Raw genomic sequence first — 20,219 nt, 5'->3', positions numbered from 1 at the left:
TTTAATGTCTATGAGTTTGTGTCATTTCTAGAGATTCTTTTGCTGTTAGTTTCAAGCATTACTACACTGTGGTCAGACAGGGTATGTGTCAGTATCTCAAATTTTCTGTATTTGTTTACATTTGTTTTGTGTCCTAATATGTGCTCTGTTTTAGAGTATGTTCCATGGGACGCTGAGTAGAAGGTATAGCCTTTGGTGTTTGGGTGGACTCTTCTGTAAACATCTGTGTAGGTGGCCTTAGCTACTTTGTGGGTTCTTCCCCTCCCTGTTTCACCCCTAGCACTAATTAGGAGCAAAAGAAGAACAGTTGGGAGGGAGAAAGAGATCCTTGATTCTAATTTCTTTCCTTTTGTTTCTTCTTTGACTACAACTGCTAACAAACTGCAGTCAAACCCCCTAAGTGACCCAAAACCAACAACAACTGCCTCTCAGACCCTAGCATTTAGATATCCTCTGAAAAAGATTCCAAATGTCACACAATCTCAGAAACTATCTGCGGCTGGCAAAAACATGCCTCTGCTAGAGCATGAGGCAAATCATACCTAGCTGCTGCAGACAGTCCAAAGCAGCCCCATATCCTCAAACCTGGATTAAATGAAAACACTTTCTTTCTTTGTTTCTTTGTTTCTTTGTTTCTTTGTTTCTTTCTTTGTTTCTTTCTTTGTTTCTTTGTTTCTTTCTTTGTTTCTTTCTTTCTTTCTTTCTTTCTTTTTATTGAATATAATCTTCATTTACATTTCAAATGCTAAAATCTTTCCTGGTTTCCCGCCTCCCTGAAAACCCCAACCCCTCCTCCCACCCCCTGCCTCCAAGTTTATGCCCCTCCACCCAACCCACTCCCACCTCCCCTTGATGTCCCTTTGTTGGGGCATCTATTGAGCCTTCACCTGACCAAGAAGCACTGATGCCCAACAAAGCATTCCTCTGCCACATTTTTGGCTGGAACCTTGTGTACTCCTTGGTTGATGGTTTAGTCCCTGGGAGTCCTGGGGCGTCTGGGTGGCCGACATCGTTGTTCTTCCCATGGGGATGTAAACCCCTTCAGCTCCTCCAGACCGCCCTCCAACTCCTCCATTGGGGACCCCATGCCCAGTCCAATGGTTGGCTGCTAGCATCTGCCTCTGTATGAGTAAGGCTCTGGCAGGGCCCCTCCAGAGACAACCATGGCATGCTCCTTTTGGTATGCACTTCTTGTCACCCATAATAATGTCGGGGTTTGGTGACGATTTATAGGATGAATCCCCAGGTAGGGCAGTCTCTGGGTGGCCTTTACTTCAGTCTCTGCTCCACACTTTGTCTCCTTTATTGCTCCTGTGAGTATTCTGTTCCCTTTCTCAGAGGAACCAAAGCACCCCCACTTCAGTCCTCCTTCTTGAGATTCCTGTGGTCTGTGAATTGTAACTTGTTTATTTTGAGTTAGCTTTTGGGCTAACATCAAAAACACATTCTTATTTCTGTGTTTTTTAAAAATACTAAAATTCCAAAAATGTAATTACATATCTGTTCAATCTATTTAATATATGATGCCATTCAATTCTTACTTTTATCTGTTTATTTTTTGTCCAGATAACCAGTATGTTGGAGAAAGAAGTGTACTGAAATAACATACTGTTACTAACTTGGGATTAACCTGTATCTTGAAGTCCATTAGTATGCTTTTAATGAAACTGGGTGTGCCAGGGTTTGGTACATATATGTGTAGGACTCTAATGTCTTTTTGGTTGGTTGTTTTCCTGATCAGAATGAAGTGTGCTTCTTTAATTCTTCAGATTTATTTTGGTCACACATTAGGGTAGTGATCCTTGCTTCATGGTTCTATTATTTTGGGATAGCCCAACCCAAACCTTTCACTCTAAGATGATACCTATTCTTGAAGGCAAAAAAAGTTTTTTATAGATAAAAAAATATGGATTTTTGTTTCTCAATCTGTTGATCTAACTTTTGATTTTTTGTTTGGAGAATTAAAGCCATTAATATTTAAAAGTTATTTTTAAAAAAGTGTGTGTTGATAATCATCAGTTTATTGCCTTTGTGCTGTTTATCTTCTTAGTCCTATTTTATATCTCAGTAATTATAACTTCATTTGTTTACTTTCTGTAGCTTTTTGGTCCCACCTATCTATAGGTAATCAATGGTCACTGAGAGTGAGAGAATCAGTTTTCTCCAAGGACAAGCTTTGTGATAGGTCACCCAACCCCAGGTGGTCCCTCAACATATGCACATATGAACGACACCAAATAGACTTAGTTTGCTTATTTTTGTATATGTCAATAATGTTTATAAAAGAGGTCATGAATTCAAGAGTGAGGGCATATAACAGAAGGTGGAGCCGGAACAGAAGGTAGTGGAAATGTACTACTCGTGTATGGAATTCTAGAAAAAAAATAAATTCAAAGAATAAAAAGAAAAACCATTACAATAGTGCAAGGTATTATTAAAAAATAAATGAACCACTTAGAAAAGTAGCAAAAAGGCATGTATAGGTATTTTATACTAGAAGACATACAGGCAACAAGTTCATAAGTGAAAATATTTTCAACTTCATTAGACATTAGGAAAACATGGATAGTACTAACATGACTCATCTTTCTGAATGTCTTAGGAGAGAGCAAGATGGCAAATCTGGGTCAAATCCTCTAATTATAATCTTACCATGGGCATACCCTTTGAATGGCTAATTCATTTATAAGAGTTAAGAAAGCTAGGGAAGAAATCACACTGCCTGGTTTTAGTAAAATAATAAGGAAGGATTTATTGAAGAAGCAGGAAGAAAAGAATTGACAGTGGTCCTTCCTTGACATGGAGGGAGAAGAGGGAGTGGTGGGAGGAGAAAAATCAAGTACAGGACTTGGACTTCAATTCCAGTGTCAGGCCTGTCAGGCCTGTCAGGCCCCATAGACCCTGTCCTCAGACTAACACTCATGACGGAGCTATTAGAATCGTGTTGACTAGCTACAGGATTACTCCTACCACGTTTTCCCCAATGATGATTAGCAGAGAAGAAAGCAAGATTCTACTTTCTAGAAGCAGAGCACAAAAGCTACCACAGGCTTTGCCTACTTTGGAGAAGACCTGTGTGAAGTAGAAACTAATCCCCTCCCCAGAGGAGGTCTTAGACAGAGCCTGCAGGTAGCTTGAGCCTCAGGCAAAGAGACCTCAGAGTCAGGACAGACTCCAGTTTTAGTCTAGTCCATCATATCTCAGCCTTGGGTTGGGCTTGTTCACTACCACTACCAAACACCCAGACCAGGAGGGTCCCTGTGGCTGTGAGACTCAAGTACATCAATCTTGGCAGCTTAAAGACTTCCTGTGCTACCTATTCCCAAACCTTGGGCAGCACAAGTATGCCTAGGCTAGTCCTCACAGATGGAGATTTTAGAATTTCCCTAGATCTATATCCCAAAGGGATACATTTGTCTTCTGGCTTGATTCACAAGCCGCTGGATACACCCGCGAAGCTGTGCAGGTCCTAATGGAAAACTCAGTTATGACTTAGATTAGCATTTGAGTACACATCACTGATGGCAGGTCAGATGCAGAGGGGTCTGTCTGCAATTACTGGGGCAGAGAAAGCTGTACTACCAGAGGTGAGCCTTCAAGGCTGGATCATAAGTTGGGATGGAGTACATTAACACTATCCCAACCTTGGGTGGCAAGACTATGCTGGGGAGAGGATGGGGAAACAAGCATAGGACTTTGTCTTGGAGATTAATTCTGAGTGTATGAAACCTCACACTGGGCAGAACCCTGAGAGTCCTGCCTGCCTGCGGAAAGCCCCTCTAGAACAACCCTGGTTTATTAGGTTTTTGTTTTGTTTTGTTTTGTTTTGTTTTACCCAGTGTCACCTATGACTGCTTGCAGCAGACTCAGGGACTCTGGCTGTGAGTTAGCAGTAAGCAGTCAATAACAACCTGGGCTTCAATTCTTGGCAGTATGTCAGAGGTGAGTGTGACAGTGTTGCAGTTTTGGTGGCCCTATATAGGAATGGCGTAGAGGCCTGGGCCTGGTTCCTCCATGGTACTTCAGTCCAGAGAGGGCAGAGTCTCCAGTGTCTGAATACTTCCTGGTGACTGTGGGTGAGGTTTTTCAGACTGATATAACTCTGCAGAGGTTTAGAGACTTCTCTAGCTCATTCTGGGAACACATTAGCATCTGGGGATTTGAAGTAAGAGTGGGCTTGGATCACCCTCTAGTGCTGAAACAGAGGCAGTGCTTCTGCAGTGACTCCAGCACTCATGACTGCAGAAATTACTATAGACTAAGAGAAAACACACAGCCTAGGTAGACTTTCTAGAAAAGTAAGAAAAAAGCCAGAGTGCAAGAATTGAAGCAAGCACACCACACATTAATAAGTATCAATGGTGTTCATGGAATTATAACCTCACCTGACAGTTGAAATAAGCAACCAGGAGGTGAACGAATGGTAATTAGTATAGTCTTTGATAGTGAACTTAAGACGTTTTAAAGAAACTCTCGATGATCTTCAAAATGAAATAAAATGATTCAGTACTCAGAGAAAATTGACAGAGATGGAAGCATATTTTTAATAAAGTTTAGTTGAGCTGAAAATAATATAGTAAGTTATTAAGTTATACATTTGTCTTCTGGCTTGATTTACAAGCAGCTGGATACACCTGTGAAGCTGTGCAGGTCCTAATGGAAAACTCAGTTATGTCTTAGATTAGCATTTGAGTACACATCACTGATGGCAGGTCAGATGCAGAGGGGTCTGTCTGCAATTACTGGGGCAGAGAAAGCTGTACTACCAGAGGTGAGCCTTCAAGGCTGGATCATAAGTTGGGATGGAGTACATTAACACTATTCCAACCTTGGGTGGCAAGACTATGCTGGGGAGAGGATGTGGAAACATCCTAGGAGATAGGAGAGACCAATAGAGGAAAGAAGTAATGAACTCAGAAACAGGCTCTTTGAAATTATAATTGGAGAGGAAAAAATAATATAATGTGTGAAGAATGTTTGAACAGCTTTAGAAAAGAATTAGAAGAACAAATATTCAAGCTGTTGGGTTTCAAGAGGGATTTAGTAATTCCACATGGATATGAAACTCATCAGAAAGTTAGTGTTAAAAACAGAAGCTTCCAAATCCACAGGAAGAAGCAAATATCCAGGAACAGGAAAGTCAGAGGTCACTAATCACTCAACAAAATGCATGATAATGTCAGACTTTCAAAACTTAAGGGCAAAAAGGATATCCTCAAAGTAACACGTGTTCCCAGAGTCCCTAGAACAGACAGACTTATCCTTGTGGACCTGGAGAGGTGCGTGTGAGTTCTAGGAGTTAAAGGGGAAAGACCCCAGCCAAAGCGATTGTATCAGTTGCTTTCCTCATCACTGAGACCAATACCTGGCCCAAGCATCCTGAAGAAGGAAAGATGTGGTTTGGGACTCACTGTTGTGGGGGATTCTGTTCCTGATGGCAGGGAGAACACAGTAGAGCTGGCCACTTTATCCTGGGCCAGAACGCAGAGAAAAAGGGGGATACTAGCATTTCTCTGGGTGCCAGCTGGGTTATCTCAACTTGACATAAACCTAGACTTAACTTGGAAGATGGGATTTAATTGAAAAAAATGCTTCCATAGGATTGGCCTGGAGGCTAGTCTGTAGGGCATTTCTTAACTAATGATTGATTGATGTGGGAGGGCCCAGCTCATCTTGAGTAATTCCATTCCTGAGCAGGTGATCCTGGGGTGCATAAGAAAACAGACTGAACAAGTCTGGAGAAACAAATCAGTAGACTGCACTCCACCATGGTCATAAATGGGAATGGGTTGATTGCCCAGTTAAAAGACATGGAATAACTATACTAAAAGTATACTCCCTAACTCCAAGTTTCTTATATTAAGAACTAACCTCTGAGGACACACATAGACTGAGATCAGTGAAGGAATGGAATAAGATGTTCTATGCAAATGACATCCTGAAGAAATAAAAAAAATACCCATACTTAGATCAAATACTATGGACTTTTCAATCAGAATCAGTAAAAAAGACAGGAAGGTTATTATATAATTATAAAATAGGCAATTCAGCAAGGTGAAATAATTCTAAATATATAGCACCCAATATCTCAAAACCCAAATAAAAGGACAAATGTTAATAGGCTTAAAGGTTGAGACAGACACCAACACCATAATAATAAGAATTCTAGTATTTATTATCACCAATGGATGATAATCCAGAGAGAATCAATAAAGAAATGACAGACTTAAGTTGTGCTCAATGCCAAATGTTCCTAACGGACATTTATAGAACATGACATCAAATAGCTTCAGAACATAAATTCTTCTTAACAACACATTCTTTAAGATAAATCATATGATAAGCCATTGTGTTAGTCAGGGTTTCTATGATCACAAAACACCATGATCAAGAAGCAAGTTGGGGAGGAAAGGATTTATTGAGCTTACACTTCCACATTGCTGTTCATCACTAAAGGAAGTCAAGACTGGAACTCAAGCAGGCCAGGAAGCAGGAGCTGATGCAGAGGCCATGGAGTGATGTTTCTCACTGGCTTGATTCTCCTGGTTTAGTCAGCTTGCTTTCTTATAGAACCCAAGACTATCAGCCCAAGAATGGTACCGCACACAAGGGGCCCTCCCCCACTTGATCACTAATTGAGAAACTGCCCCACAGCTGGATCTCATGGAGGCATTTCCTCAACTGAAGCTCCATTCTCTGTGATCACTCCAGCTTGTGTCAAGTTGACACACAAAACCAGTCAGTATAGTCATAAAACAAGTCTCAACATATTTTTAAAATCGAAATCATATCAAGTATTTTTTCTAAGTACCTTTCTTTCTTCTGCAAAATTGCAAAATACAACTCAGCATGCAGAAATCTGTAACACTGGGCTGAGAGTTTGTATTTGTGAGGTCCTAGGTCCAATTGTGGGGTTCCTAGCACCACATCAGTCAATAGCATTGCTATTCATTGTGAAATGAATGACTCTTTGCTATTAAAACATCCATAGTACCCAAAGGACTCTATGGATTTGTGTGATCCTTGTCAACAGAGCAATGGCAGTTTTCACAGACCTAGAAAAAAGAGTTTTAAAGTTTGTATAAGACTACCAAAACACCCTAAACAATAGTTTGGTGGAAAAAGAACAAACTACAAGGAATAATACTGTGGAACTTCAAAATCTATTACATTGCTATGGTGATAAAAGTAGCACGGACAGCCAGGTGTGGTGGTGCACATTTTATTCCCAGGACCCAGGAGCTGGAAGATAAGCCCTTCTCCTGGCTTTGGAGGCCAGAGCTTCTGGGTTTGATGTGTCATGGTATTGCTCCAGTTTTAGATTTACTGCTCTGTGAATGACCTGTTACATATTTGCATGTGGTAGTAGTAGAATTGTTCATCTGTGTAGGCACATGTGGAGAGCAGAAGTTGGCACTGGCACACCTTTCTCTCTTATTTTCTGCTCCCCTGTTTCACACAGAATCTCTTGCTGAACCTGGATCTCATTATCTAGATTAGAGTGGATGGCCAGGGAGCCCTCAAGATCTACCTGTCTCCACCTCCTGGTGTTGTAGTTACAAATGTGTGCTGTGCCAAGACTTCAGATGGGTGCTAGAGATCTTAGCTTAGGTTCTCTTGCTTGCATAGCAAGTATGTTACCAACTGGGCCACTCCCCAGCTGTCGTTGTAAATTTTATCTAGCAGAATTTATATTTAATTTATTATAGTTTTCATCCCAAGAATTTCAATTTCTAATTTATATCCTACACACACACACACACACACACACACACACACTCTACCTGTAGGCAAGGTTTAAACTAGGCATTTTCTGCTTCAACCTCCTGCGTGTTTTATCCCACCAAAGTTGGCTCTACGTACATATTTTATATTCATGTTTACTTTGAATGTTAGTTATAGAATTTATGATGTTATTCTATATTATTTAACATTCTTATCTAATCCTATCCACTTTTTGAGTTTGTCTCTGTCAAAAAAAATCTCACTAGCATATATTTACATAGTCTTGCATCTTTACATCTCTACTAAGTTTTTATTACATGCTAGACACTGTAATTTTACATGGATGGGGGCTAGTTTTGTTGTTTCCCCCTAAAGACTTTTTCTATTTAACTAGTTTGATCCTCTGGAAGCTGTCGAAAGCACTCTTATGGAGGTACTTAGTGGCTGTACATTGTTCTAGTTCCAAGTTCTCTTCATTTCTAAGGAATGGCTTTCTGGAATCTGTAACAAATATCCATGCAATCACTGAGGTCTCTCCTCTCTTGCTGGATGGAATCGGCTGACTCACACCTCATGTGAGTTCTCCAATTTCGGGTATTCTGATAATTTTTCTTTTCCTGAAGGTTGTTTGTTTAAAAAGTTTCTATGACATTTATTTACTTGTATGTGTATGTAGGTATATGCATGAACGCACATGTAGAGGTCAGAGGACAGTCACAGAAATCAGGTTTCCCCTTCCACCGTGTGGGTTCTGGGGATTGGACTCGGGCTCACAGGCTGGGCAGTGAGTGCCCTTTCCACCGAGTTTTGCCACCAGCCCAAAAATTGTTCTTGCTAAGCTCTGTAGAGTTTCCTGTGTGTAGACTGACACTTAGTCTTAGATTCGAGCTCTCTGTGTGCACTGCTCAACAACTGTTCTGCTTTGGCTTTGCATGGCTCCATCTTCTATGGGACTCCATTCAGCACATTGCACCTTTCTTTTCCTACCCTGATCTCCTTCTTCCCATATCAGCGAGATGGCGCAGTCCCTTTGGGCTCCCCCTTCTTGTACAAAACTCTTCTATTAACAGGAATGAAGCTTGTGCAATGGTCTGGGTTAGTTAATTTGCTTTCTTCTTCTCAGAGGTAGAACACTGCAGTCCCAGCCGTCCTTTGACTAATAGTTACTCCCTTTATTTTGTCCCATTTTATAGCTATGACAAGTTAAACAGCCTCTCCATACCTCATGACTGGTGTAGATATTCTCTTGGTGATTATTTAAATGAGAAAGAAAGAGAGAGTATCATAAAGTAAGGGATTCTACAGGGCAACTAAGAAGCAGAGGAATCAGGGATTTGTTTTATGACAATGTGCAATGTGGAACAGGTGCTACTCTGAGAAAAGGCTCAGAAAAACCCAGGAAACCCGTGTAGAACATGTCTAATATGGTCCTGGAGACCCTGCTTCATACCCACTCCCATTCACCATATTCTTAGGTCATTGCGGTACCTTCTGTTTTCCTGGTATCAGAAATCTTCTGAATAAGAAAGCTACTCTTCCAGCACCACCAATATAAATACATATATGTGAAAAACTGATTCCCAGGCAGGAAAATGGTGACATCTGTATATATGATCAGCACTTAGTCCTTTGCTGAGATTGGAGGGAATGGGAGAAGGCCTTGCAAGGCTTGCTGCCCGGAAGGGCTTTGGGGAACCATCCGTGTCATGGTAGCTAGGTTTATGCTCTGGACTTCTCCCCCTCTTTCCCCTCCTGTCTGCAGTTATGATCAAGTGCCTTTCCTCATGCATGACTATGACTTGACTAGAACAACCAATATCAGAGAGGTTCTACCATCAGCTGCTAGAAACCACTCTTCCAACTTCAATTGGACTTTCCTGTCAACTCTGAATGCCGGCCAATGGTTCTTAAAGGTAGGACTCACATCCTCGGTTCTGTGAACTTGTGTGAAGCCTGTGCCTGGAGATAAAGGCAAAAGGTGAAGACAGATTAGAGCCTACAGGGTCTCCCCCTGCTTAGTTGCAGGGCTTTCACATTTTCTGGTTATCATGGGCCAGCATTTACTAGAGAGACTGATAATAAACTTGTAAACTCAACCCTTATTGCTTGTTTTCACCAAGCATTTCGCAGCCTTTGATAGTATGTTTGTAACACACATAGCACTTTCCCAGCTGTTTTGAATATTTTACAGCCTTCATAAAGCAGACTAGGAAACATTTATTTTTGAGTTCTTGCTATTCAAGAATGTGTTAAGTACTTACTGGGTACAAGACACATGGAATATAATGACGAATACCCAAAATGGAGCAGTCTAAGGATTATACTGACAGACCAAAGGGAAGAGTATTAGAAATGCATGATTATCACACATTGTGAAAAGTGTCAACTCAAGTACATTTCTTGTTATTTCAGAAGCATGTGAGAACAACTTTAGACTTAGTCTAAATAATGAGGATGGGAGATTCTGGAAGAAGACAGGCTAATTAAGGAAATTGTAAGATATAAAACATACATTATGTATGATGTAATTTTGAGTCACCTTCTTCTTTAGAAAGTTGGAGAATACATATTTTTAAAGGTATTATTTGTGCTACAGGGAGATGGTCGCCAAGAAGAACCATGGATGCTGGTGGCGATGTATTTCAAAGATACATTACACTAAAGCCAGCTTGTGTAGCTGTTTATATTTTAATGTTAATTATGTTTCCCCAAAAACTCTTTACACAAAAACATCTACATGTAGCTTCTGGGAACCTGGCCCCAATTGGTTCTGATTGGTAAATAAGACCCTACCAGCCAACAGCTGGACAGGCCAGGCAGGCAGGATTTGAGGATTCCTGGGCTTGGGGCTGGGAGGAGGGAAAGAGAAGATCTGCTATGCAGGGAGAGCGTGCCTGGAAAACACAAGACAAAGAGGCCTGAGCGCCACTCGAGGGCCAGGAGAGCACAGACCAGAGCACCGACGAGCTGGGCAGCCCTCCGGGTCCAAAACAACCAAGGACACTCGAGATTAACCACACAGAAATTAGACAATGGCCCAGATATTGAGTTACTTAAGACATATGAAAATATAAAGGCTATGTGTATGTCTTTCATTCGAGAATATAAACCATGGGGCGGGTAGTGAACCCACCCCTGAGATTTCATAATATATATTTCAACAAGTTTGTGTATAAGGAGTCAGGAAGAAGGAAGGAGGAAAGGATAGCAAAATAAGGTTGAGGAGGAATAGTTGGGAGAAGAGTGAATAGGGCTGAAGGAGGGGACAGTTGGGAGAATCAGCCAGGCACGCAGAGGGGAAATTTGGCAATACTAAAATAACAAGCTAGAGTGCTCATAATTCCCCTTTGACAATTTTGAAGAGGTACAGAGTTTGATGAAAGGTCAAGACTCCTGCCTCAGGATAAGAAAAGTAACACATTTTCCAGCTTGTCTTATGGCTGGTGAAAGTGAATGAAGCCTGCATTCCACTCAAGCGCATAGAGTTACCAGAGGCGCTGATTTAGAAAATAACCATCTTACAAGGATAAACAGCACATGCTCATTCTAACGGCTGGCTGATCAGGTTTCATATAAAAAGTAGTGAAGAACTGCATAAAGAAGAGCTTATCTTTACAGTCTCCAGATTCACACTCTGCTATCAATGTAAGAGCTGGAAGTAGGTTTATAACAACCGTGTTTCCTCAGAATGTTTGTCCCTCTGGGAGGATGTAACCTGTAATGCTATTTTCTTATATGAGAATAATGAGATGGTCCAGGTGTGGTGGAGCACATCATTAACTCTACCTCTTGAGAGGAGGAGTCTGGCTAGTAGACCCATGGAAGCCAGAGCTACAGAGTGTCGAATCTCCAACAATCGTGTGTGTGTGTGTGTGTGTGTGTGTGTGTGTGTGTGTGTGTGTGTGCATGTGTGGGGCAGAGGACAGCTTTCAGGAGTTGGTTCTCTCCTTGTACCATTCGTCTCAGAGATCAAACTCAGCTCACCAAGCTTAATAGTAGGCTGGAGGTGGCTTTACCCGTTGAGCCATCCTGCTGAGCCAGTTAATGTTTTAACAATGTGCCTTCTACATGAAAGGGCTATTATGTATTAGATGTATACAGCATTGCTCCTGAAAATCTTATGAGGGTTTGTAGGATTAAATATAGTACTAAAGATGAGCCCACAGTTTCATCAAACTGAGGTGGTTGATGGATCCATAGAGTTGATAATTTGAGTGGGTGGTATTTTAATCTAATGTGTAATTTTTCTGGTTGCTCTCATTGGAACTTTATGGTGCTTATTACCAAAAGACAACCACAATTATTTTCTATGGCTTGATTCCATACATGGTGGCATGTAATATTCAATGTTTCTGTTGAAAATGGCCCTTGGTTTGGGTTTTCAAAGCTTCCCTTCAATACTTCTCCTAGGGCTGGGAGTGTAGCTCAGTAATAAAGCCCTTGTCTGGAAGGTTCAAGATCCCAGGTTGGAGCTTCAGAGCCATAAAAGGACAACAGAAGCCCAGACATTTTCTGTTTTCAGATTCTGGGATTTAGTTATAAGTGGTAAGATTGGGTATGTTGTTATGATAGAGTTTGGTGGGTTTTTTTTTTTAATTTAGAATCAATAGTTTTATTTTAGCATGTTAGGTGGTATGCACACAGCATTTACTTTTACTATGACTGTAGCTACTGTGAATTCTGAAACCTGGAGTTCACATTTGGTTTATTTAGGGGGCAGGGAACTTTAGGCTTTTCTGTGGGGATTTTTTTTTTTTACTTCTGATATGCCATCAGAAGCTAGCTGAAATGATTGTTATCTGTAATTTAAAATATTTAAAGGGTAATTTTTTTCCACTACAATTTTGCTGTTGTTTTTGGATTTCTACTGATATAAAGAGATGCCATGACCAAAGCAACTCTTACCAAAGCTGGTTCACTGTCAGTGACACACTTCCTCCAATAAGTCTATATCCACTCCCAAAAGGCCACCATGTCCTAATCCTTTCAAATAATGCCACTCACTATGAGACTATGGGGGCCATGTTCATTCAAACTACCACAACTGTGAGAATCCTTCTGGTGATTTGTTGTTTGACAGTAATGACCGTTAATTGGTGATGGTTATAAATTGATCATTATTTATTAGTATCCCTATACTTAAGAGACTTGTGAAAATTTAATAGTTGTATGTTAGTCAGATTTCTATTGCTGTAACAAAGACCCTGAGATAACCAGCTTACAATGAGAAAAGGTTCTCTTAGCTTACAGCTTTGGAGGCTTGAGGCCATGATCTGTTGGCTCTGTTGCTTTAGTTACCTCATGGTAGGCAACACATGGCAGAGCCAACCTCTCAATGGCTGAGAAGTGGAATAGAAAAAGAAGAGACCTAGATTCCACATGCTTCTCCAAGGGCACTTCCCACAGTGACCTACATCTACCAAATTTCGCGGTCATGAAGCAGCCTTTAACACATGGGTCTTTAGAGACAGTTTAGATCTGGACTACAACAGCCCAACTGATAATAAAATAAGACAGATATGGGAATTCTAGGATCTTTTCCTAGAAACTTAGTGAATTCTTGTTTCTCTTGCCTAACCAGTATTTCTGGGGATTTCTTTTTGAAGTATAAATTCTTACAGTAATAAAAACCCATTTCATTGTATAGATAGTGAACAGGGTACATTTAGCAATTAGTGAAAGAACAGACAGGACTAACAAGGCTTTCTCTGGAGAGCTGTGAGAAGCTAATCTAAAAGGAGGTTGAGATCAGTCTGCTGAGTTAGACACAAACTTAGTTTATGTAGTAAATGACAAAGCTGATACCCTTGTGCTGAGTTAGGCACAAACTTTGTTAATATACTAAATGACAAAGTTAAGACCCTTGGAGTTATTGCCTCTTCTTTTTTTTATTTATTGAAAAGGGAAGTAAAAACACTTTATGATAAAGTTAAAGATTTACATGGAAAATATTTCATATAAACATGTTAAAATTGACAATTTTCATGGAAAATTAAAGAGTAAAGTGGTAGACATGTAAAACATTGCTAAATTAATTGAAATATGGGATAGAAACATTTTATGATACAATTGAAGATTTATGAGGAAAATTTTTCTGATAAAATTATAGAAAAATGTAGAAAAACATGTTAGAATTGAAGATTATCATGGAAAATTTTAGGCATAAAAGTATTCCGAAGTTGATTGAAAGTGGAATTATAAACATCTTCTGATAAACCTGAAGATTTACATGGAAAGTATTTCTGATAAAATTGAAGAAATATATAGAAAAACATGTTAAAATTAAAGATTATCATGGAAATTATATAGATTAAATGATAGGCATAAAGATAATTCTAAGTTGATTGAAGGTGGAATTATAAACATTTTCAGATAACATTGGAGATTTACATGAACCCTTGGAGTTATTGCCTCTTCTATTAAAAAAAAAAAAGCACCATTCTTTCTTTATTGGACACAATTAACTTTCTTACTTTCTTTAAACTAACATATAACTTTATATAGTCCAGGTCCTAATCAGAAGAAGTAATGAGTAACTGGTTGTGGTGTACATATATAACCCTAGCATTCAGCACTCCAGAGTAGAAGGATCATAAATTTGAAGCTAACCCAGCCAACATAGCAAGACTCCATCTAAAGAACAAAAATAACGTTTTAGAAGATGAGGACTAGGGAGATGGCTGTCAGTAAGGTGCTCTCCCTGCCAGCACGAGTGCCTCGGCCAGATGGAGCGGGGTGGCCAGGCTTGCCAAAGGAGCAATCTCCAGGTTCACTGAGAGAATGGAAGAGTGACGAAGGGCAACACCAGCTTTCTCCTCTGGACTCGTCTTGTGTATGGAGAAGTACATGAATGTACACAGAACACACATAATACAAAAATAAAAATAGTATCAAGCAACCAACTTTTTCCTGTATTCTATGCTCTAAATAATATAGCAGTCTCCTATTGTGATTGTAACACAATATTTTACTGATTAAAAGCTGATTTCATCTTATTTATCTCTTAGTTTATGTAAGTGAATAAGAAGGGTCAAGTAACAAACACAGATACAGGTTTTTTTTCCTGCATAATCAGCAAGTCTAGAGTCAGACTCTGTTAACCAGCCATTAAATTAAGTTGTAGGGATGAGATAGGTAATCTGTACATCTTACTTTAATTTTTAAGTGTATTTTCAAAATGTGTTTTCTGATTCCAATTTTTATTATTTTCATTATTTAAAACAATGTTTAAATGTAAATATATTCTGATCATATTCTTCCCCTCCTCAAGTTCTTCCAGATCCTCTTCCCTCCCTGCCCATCCAACTTCAAGTTCTTGTTTAAAAAATAAACCTAAAACCCAATACAAAAAAACCCCCAAACCCTGGAAAACAAAATAAAACATCACTGAAGAAGAACAAAAAAAAACCCCGCCAAACTGTAACTAAACAAAAATGCGCGCACATGCGCACACATAAATACACACACACACACACACACACACACACACACACACACACACACACACACACACACTGTAGAGTCTGTTATATGTTGGCTAACTACTGCTGAACATGAAGCTTGTTCTGGAGCAGTTGATATACCCAGTATCACTCCACTGGAGAAAACTGATTTTCCCTAACCCAGCAGGTATAAATGACAGTTCAGTTGTTATCCTTTACCCTGGTGATTAGATTTTTCACACATTCATTCATTCATTCATTCACTTAAAAATATAACAAAATAGAATATAATAAGGTAAAACAAAATTATCATATCAAAATTAGAAAAGACAAACCAAATGAAGGAAAAGAGCCCAAGGAAAGGTACAATAATTAGAGACCCACTTTTTCACACACTGGGGAATCCCATAAAAACACTAAACTGAAGTCATGATATATATACACTGAGGGCCTAGTGCAGACCCATGCAGTTACTGTACACACTGTTTCAGTTTCTGTGAGTTCATATGAGCTTTGCTCATGGTGACTTAGAGGGCCTTGGTTTTTTTGGTGTCCTCCATCCACTCTGTCTCTTACACCTTTTCTGCCTTCTCTTGTGTGGCGCTCCCTGAGCTCTGAGAGGAGGGATTTGATGGGCATCCCATTAAGGGCTGAGTGTTCCCAGATCTCTCACTCTCTGTAAATGTCTAGCTGTGGGCCTGAAAAACTCACAGGCTGGAGTTATCACAGAGAAAGGAGCTTCAGGTGAGGAAATGCCTTCATGAGATCCAGCTATAAGGCATTTTCCCAGTTAGTGATCAAGCGGGGGGAGGGCCCCTTGTGGGTGGTACCATCCCTGGGCTGGTAGTCTTGGGTTCTATAAGAGAGCAAGCTGAGCAAGCCAGGGGAAGCAAATCAGTAAGAAACATCCGTCCATGGCCTCTGCATCAGCTCCTGCTTCCTGACCTGCTTGAGTTCCAGTCCTGACTTCCTTTAGTGATGAACAGCAATGTGGAAGTGTAAGCTGAATAAACCCTTTCCTCCCCAACTTGCTTCTTGATCATGATGTTTGTGCAAGAATAGAAACCTTGACTAAGGGTAAGACACCCTCTTACCCATGCCAGAATGAGCTATCATTTCTTTTATTGATATTAGCTATTTTGACAAGTGTAAGATAAAATCTCAAATTAGTTTTGTTTTGCATTTCCCTGATGCCAAAGATGTTGAACATTTCATTAAGTGTTTCTCAGCCATTTGCCTTTCCTTTCCAAACAGAGAATTCTCTGTTTAGTTCTGTACCCCTACTTTTATTGGATTATTTGTTTTCTTAGTATCTAGTTTCTTGAGTTTTTTAAAATATATTTTGAATATTAGCCCTCTATCAGATGTGTAGTTGGAGAAAATCTTACCAATTCTATAGGTTGCCACTTTGTCTGAGTAATACTTTCCTTTACCATGCAGAAGCTTCTCAGTTTATGAGACCCCATTTATTAACTGTTGACCTTAGTGCCTGTATTAATGGTGTTCTTCTCAGAAAGTCTTTTCTTGTGCGAATGAGTTCAAGGATATTTCCTGCTTTCTCTTCTATTAGGTCCAGTGTATCTGGTTTTATGCTGGGTTCTTTGATCCATTTGGAGCTGAGTTTTGTGCAAGGTGATAAATAAAGATCTATTTAGAATCTTCTACATGCAGTCATCCAGTTAGACCTGCACAATTTGTTAAAGATGCTTTTTTTTTTTAAAAACAGTGTCTATTTCTGGCCTCTTTATTTAAAATCAGATATCTGTCAGTGTATGGATTTATGTCTGGATCTTCAGTTTGATTCTATTCATCAATATGTCTGTTTTTGTACCAATACCATCTAAGACTGATAGAGCAGAGACATAGGTCAAAGGCACAGAAAATAATTTTAACAAAATCCCAGAAGAAAGTTTCTCTAACCTACAAAAGGAGATGCCTATCAAAGTACAAGAAGCAAATAAAAATGCTTCCAAATGGACTGGACCAGTGAAGAAAACCCCTTTGGCATTTTAGTTAAAGGGGTGCAGAAGAAATATTAAAACCTGTAAGGGGAGAAAACCAAGCCACATATAAAGGCAGACCTATTAGAATTATACCTGACTTCTCAATGGAGACTCTAAATATAATATATGTTTGTACAAATATGTAAATATAACTTGCTTAGTCCATTTTGTTTGCTATTTGTGTGTATGTAGTTTCAGGGCTGACTGCTGTGCATCGAACCATCCATAAGGGGGCGCATCCCTGGGAGTGGCTAACTCTCCTTCTCCCAGCCATTATTAGTTGCTATAGTTCTTTGTCTAAGAGTGAGACCCTGTGAAAATTTCCCCCCTTTCATGTTAGCATGTTCACTGATATTGTCATTGTTCTAGTCTTGTTTATGCAGCTATTGCTGGGAGAGACTGTTTCAAAGCAGACTCCCTGGTCCTCTGGCTCTTACCATCTAATTATTTCAGAAATCATCATCATCATCATCATCATCATCATTACAAAATAATAAATTCATCCCCAGTAGTATTTTTAACCTAATACTTATAAATGTAGACAGTTTCCTTGATTACATGAGAGGTGGTTATGTTCTTTCTATTTGTGATGCTGTGTTAATACATGACAGACACCTGACAGTTTGCTTTGCAAAGGTTCTTAGCATTTGTTCCAATTACCAATTACATCCGTGTCTTTAATAGAGACCCAGGGTTTGCCATACTGGATTGAATAGAATATATTCTTAAATGTGACCTTGAGTTCACAATTTGTCAAGTATTGCTGCAGGGAAAGGGAAAACACATTATTGAATATATGTGAACGGATCCATTGCCATATAGAGGTGGAGTAAAAGCAAAACTTGCTGAACTGAAGGGAAAGGGAAATGAGACCAAATAGAACGAATTGTTTACAGAAGCGTAACATAAGATTCAGATTTTTAAAAAGTCTTCATTACATGCCCATCAAAAAGCAGAACAGGACAAAACCCTCAAATGAATAGTCGTATGAGGGTATCAGTTACTTTTCTGTTGCTGTGATAAGATACTGTGACGAAAAACAACTTAAGGAAGAAAGGATTTGTATTAGCTCTTAGTCCCAGAGGGAGAGTCTATAAAGGCAGGGAAGGCATTGCACGGTGACAGGAGCAAGACACTGGCTGATCACATCTTTATCCACACACAGGTAGCAGAGAGAATAAAGAGGTGAGTGAGGCTAACAACTCTTACAACCCACCCTCAGTGACATACTTCCTTGCAAGGCTGCATCTCTTAAATATTCTATAGCCTTTCCAAGCAGCACCACCAACTGGGGACCAAGTATTCAAATACATAAGCCTGTGGGAGACATTTTTTATTCAAATATTTACCTTTGGCCCCTTGGCCCTAGAGACTCATGGACATCTCACAACACAAAATGCATTTAACCCAACTTCAAAAGTCCCAGCTTCAACAGTCTTAACACCATTATAAAGTCCAAAGTTTCTTCTGAGACTTGAGACAATCTCTTAATGGTTGTTCCCATTTCAAATGGGAGAAAGAGAGAAATAGTGAAGCAAGAGCGGACCAAAACAAGACTGAACCCTAGGTGGACAACACTAAATCCTGTAGTTCATGTCTGGGATCTGGGGCTTTAGTTTCAGAGGGCTAATATGGCCTCACCCCTACAGATTTGCTGTCTATGACAAAAATTTCTCTCTTGGACTGCTCCTACTCCTTGTGTGCAGGTCTCCGTGGCAGATACCTCATGGCTTGGGCATCCCCCACCCCTACTTCTCCTTCAGATTGCCAGATTAAAACAAGCAAAATTCAGTAGCTTTCACCTTAATGAGAAATAAGAGAATTTGTTCTGGAGCCAAATTTAAATAACCATGGCCTGAAAACATAGATTTAGGGTAACCTGAATACCACGTGTCTATATGGATTTAGTTTCATAGATTTACTGAACAAAAGCATCATAAATCAAGAACAGAAGAGGATTAAGGTGTTCTTCACAATTACTGTGTGTTTATTCTCTTGAGATAAGTCTCTCACTGAACCTAGAGTATTGGTGTTTTGGGTTCTGGAAAAGAGAGGCAGTGTAGGATGGATTTAGGTTTCTCAGCAGCAGGGGATCAGCCTCTCAAGGACTGAGCACTGACAGCTTCCTAGAAACTCTTTCTAGTGTTACCCAAAAGGCACCTAGAGCAATTTCTGTATACCAAAACTTCTTATCTGATCTTGAGGTTTTCTCAAAAGGCCATCAGCTAAGCAATTCTGTCTGAGGACTGTTATGCAAAGGCTCTGAGACTCCTTCAAAAGAATAACCCCATAAAATCTTAGGTAACAAACACTGACAAAAGGCTACTACTTCCAAGCTTAGGTGTCATCACGCCAAGTTCATGCCAGATACAATGGTTCTGCTAAATTTCTGGTACTCTTAACATTGTGGTACATTAAAAAATGTGCCAATTTTGCCTATAACCCCAGTACTCTGGAAGCTGAGGAAAGAGACAGAAAGTTGAAGACTTGTCTGGGGTGCTTAACAAGACCCTATCTCAAAATTTAAAAAAATTAATGAAAAGGGGTATCTCAGTTGCTTACCATGTGCAAGGCACTAGTTTCAATCCTTGAAACAAAAACAAAAACACAAACCTAAACAAAGGGAATGCATATTCTGTAACTTGGATAGAATGTCATATCATCATTATTACCAGAGCCAGTTGAGTAGCAGTGATCACATTATCTCTGCTCGTATGGATTTCCTGCTACGTTATCTTGTCAGTTATTGACTGAGGCATAATGAAATCATTTCAGTTGTTGGTTTATTTTTCTTTTCAGATCTGCTAGGTTTTACATCATGAATTTTGAAACTCTGTTGTTAAGAATATACATCTTTAAGATAGTTATTTCCCCTCCAAGAATTTTATCCTTTTTCTGATGAATAATAGGCAGAATGATGACTTTCCAAAGATGTGCATGTCCTAATTTTTGGAATTTTATTAATATATTACCAGGCGTGGTAAAAAAGGGTTCTGCATGTATAACTGAGGTCATGGACTTCAGGGAAGGAGGTTATTCTGATCTTTAG

General features: G+C 39.6%; 1 protein-coding gene across 1 annotated transcript in view; it reads left to right on the top strand.

The window, feature by feature from the left end:
* Gdpd4 (glycerophosphodiester phosphodiesterase domain containing 4) overlaps window positions 1-20,219 on the top strand; it is a 74,638-nt gene that overhangs the window by 18,758 nt on the left and 35,661 nt on the right. Inside the window, exon 10 of the mRNA XM_052181946.1 lies at window positions 9,488-9,638. Within this exon, the coding sequence (XP_052037906.1) occupies window positions 9,488-9,638 (151 nt within the window). The remainder of the gene's footprint in view (window positions 1-9,487; window positions 9,639-20,219) is intronic.

The sequence above is a fragment of the Apodemus sylvaticus genome, chromosome 1, assembly GCF_947179515.1.
Source record: "Apodemus sylvaticus chromosome 1, mApoSyl1.1, whole genome shotgun sequence".
NCBI classification, from domain to species: domain Eukaryota; kingdom Metazoa; phylum Chordata; class Mammalia; order Rodentia; family Muridae; genus Apodemus; species Apodemus sylvaticus.
Note: the sequence above shows the minus strand (reverse complement) of the source record. Positions and strands in the feature narration are given on the sequence as shown.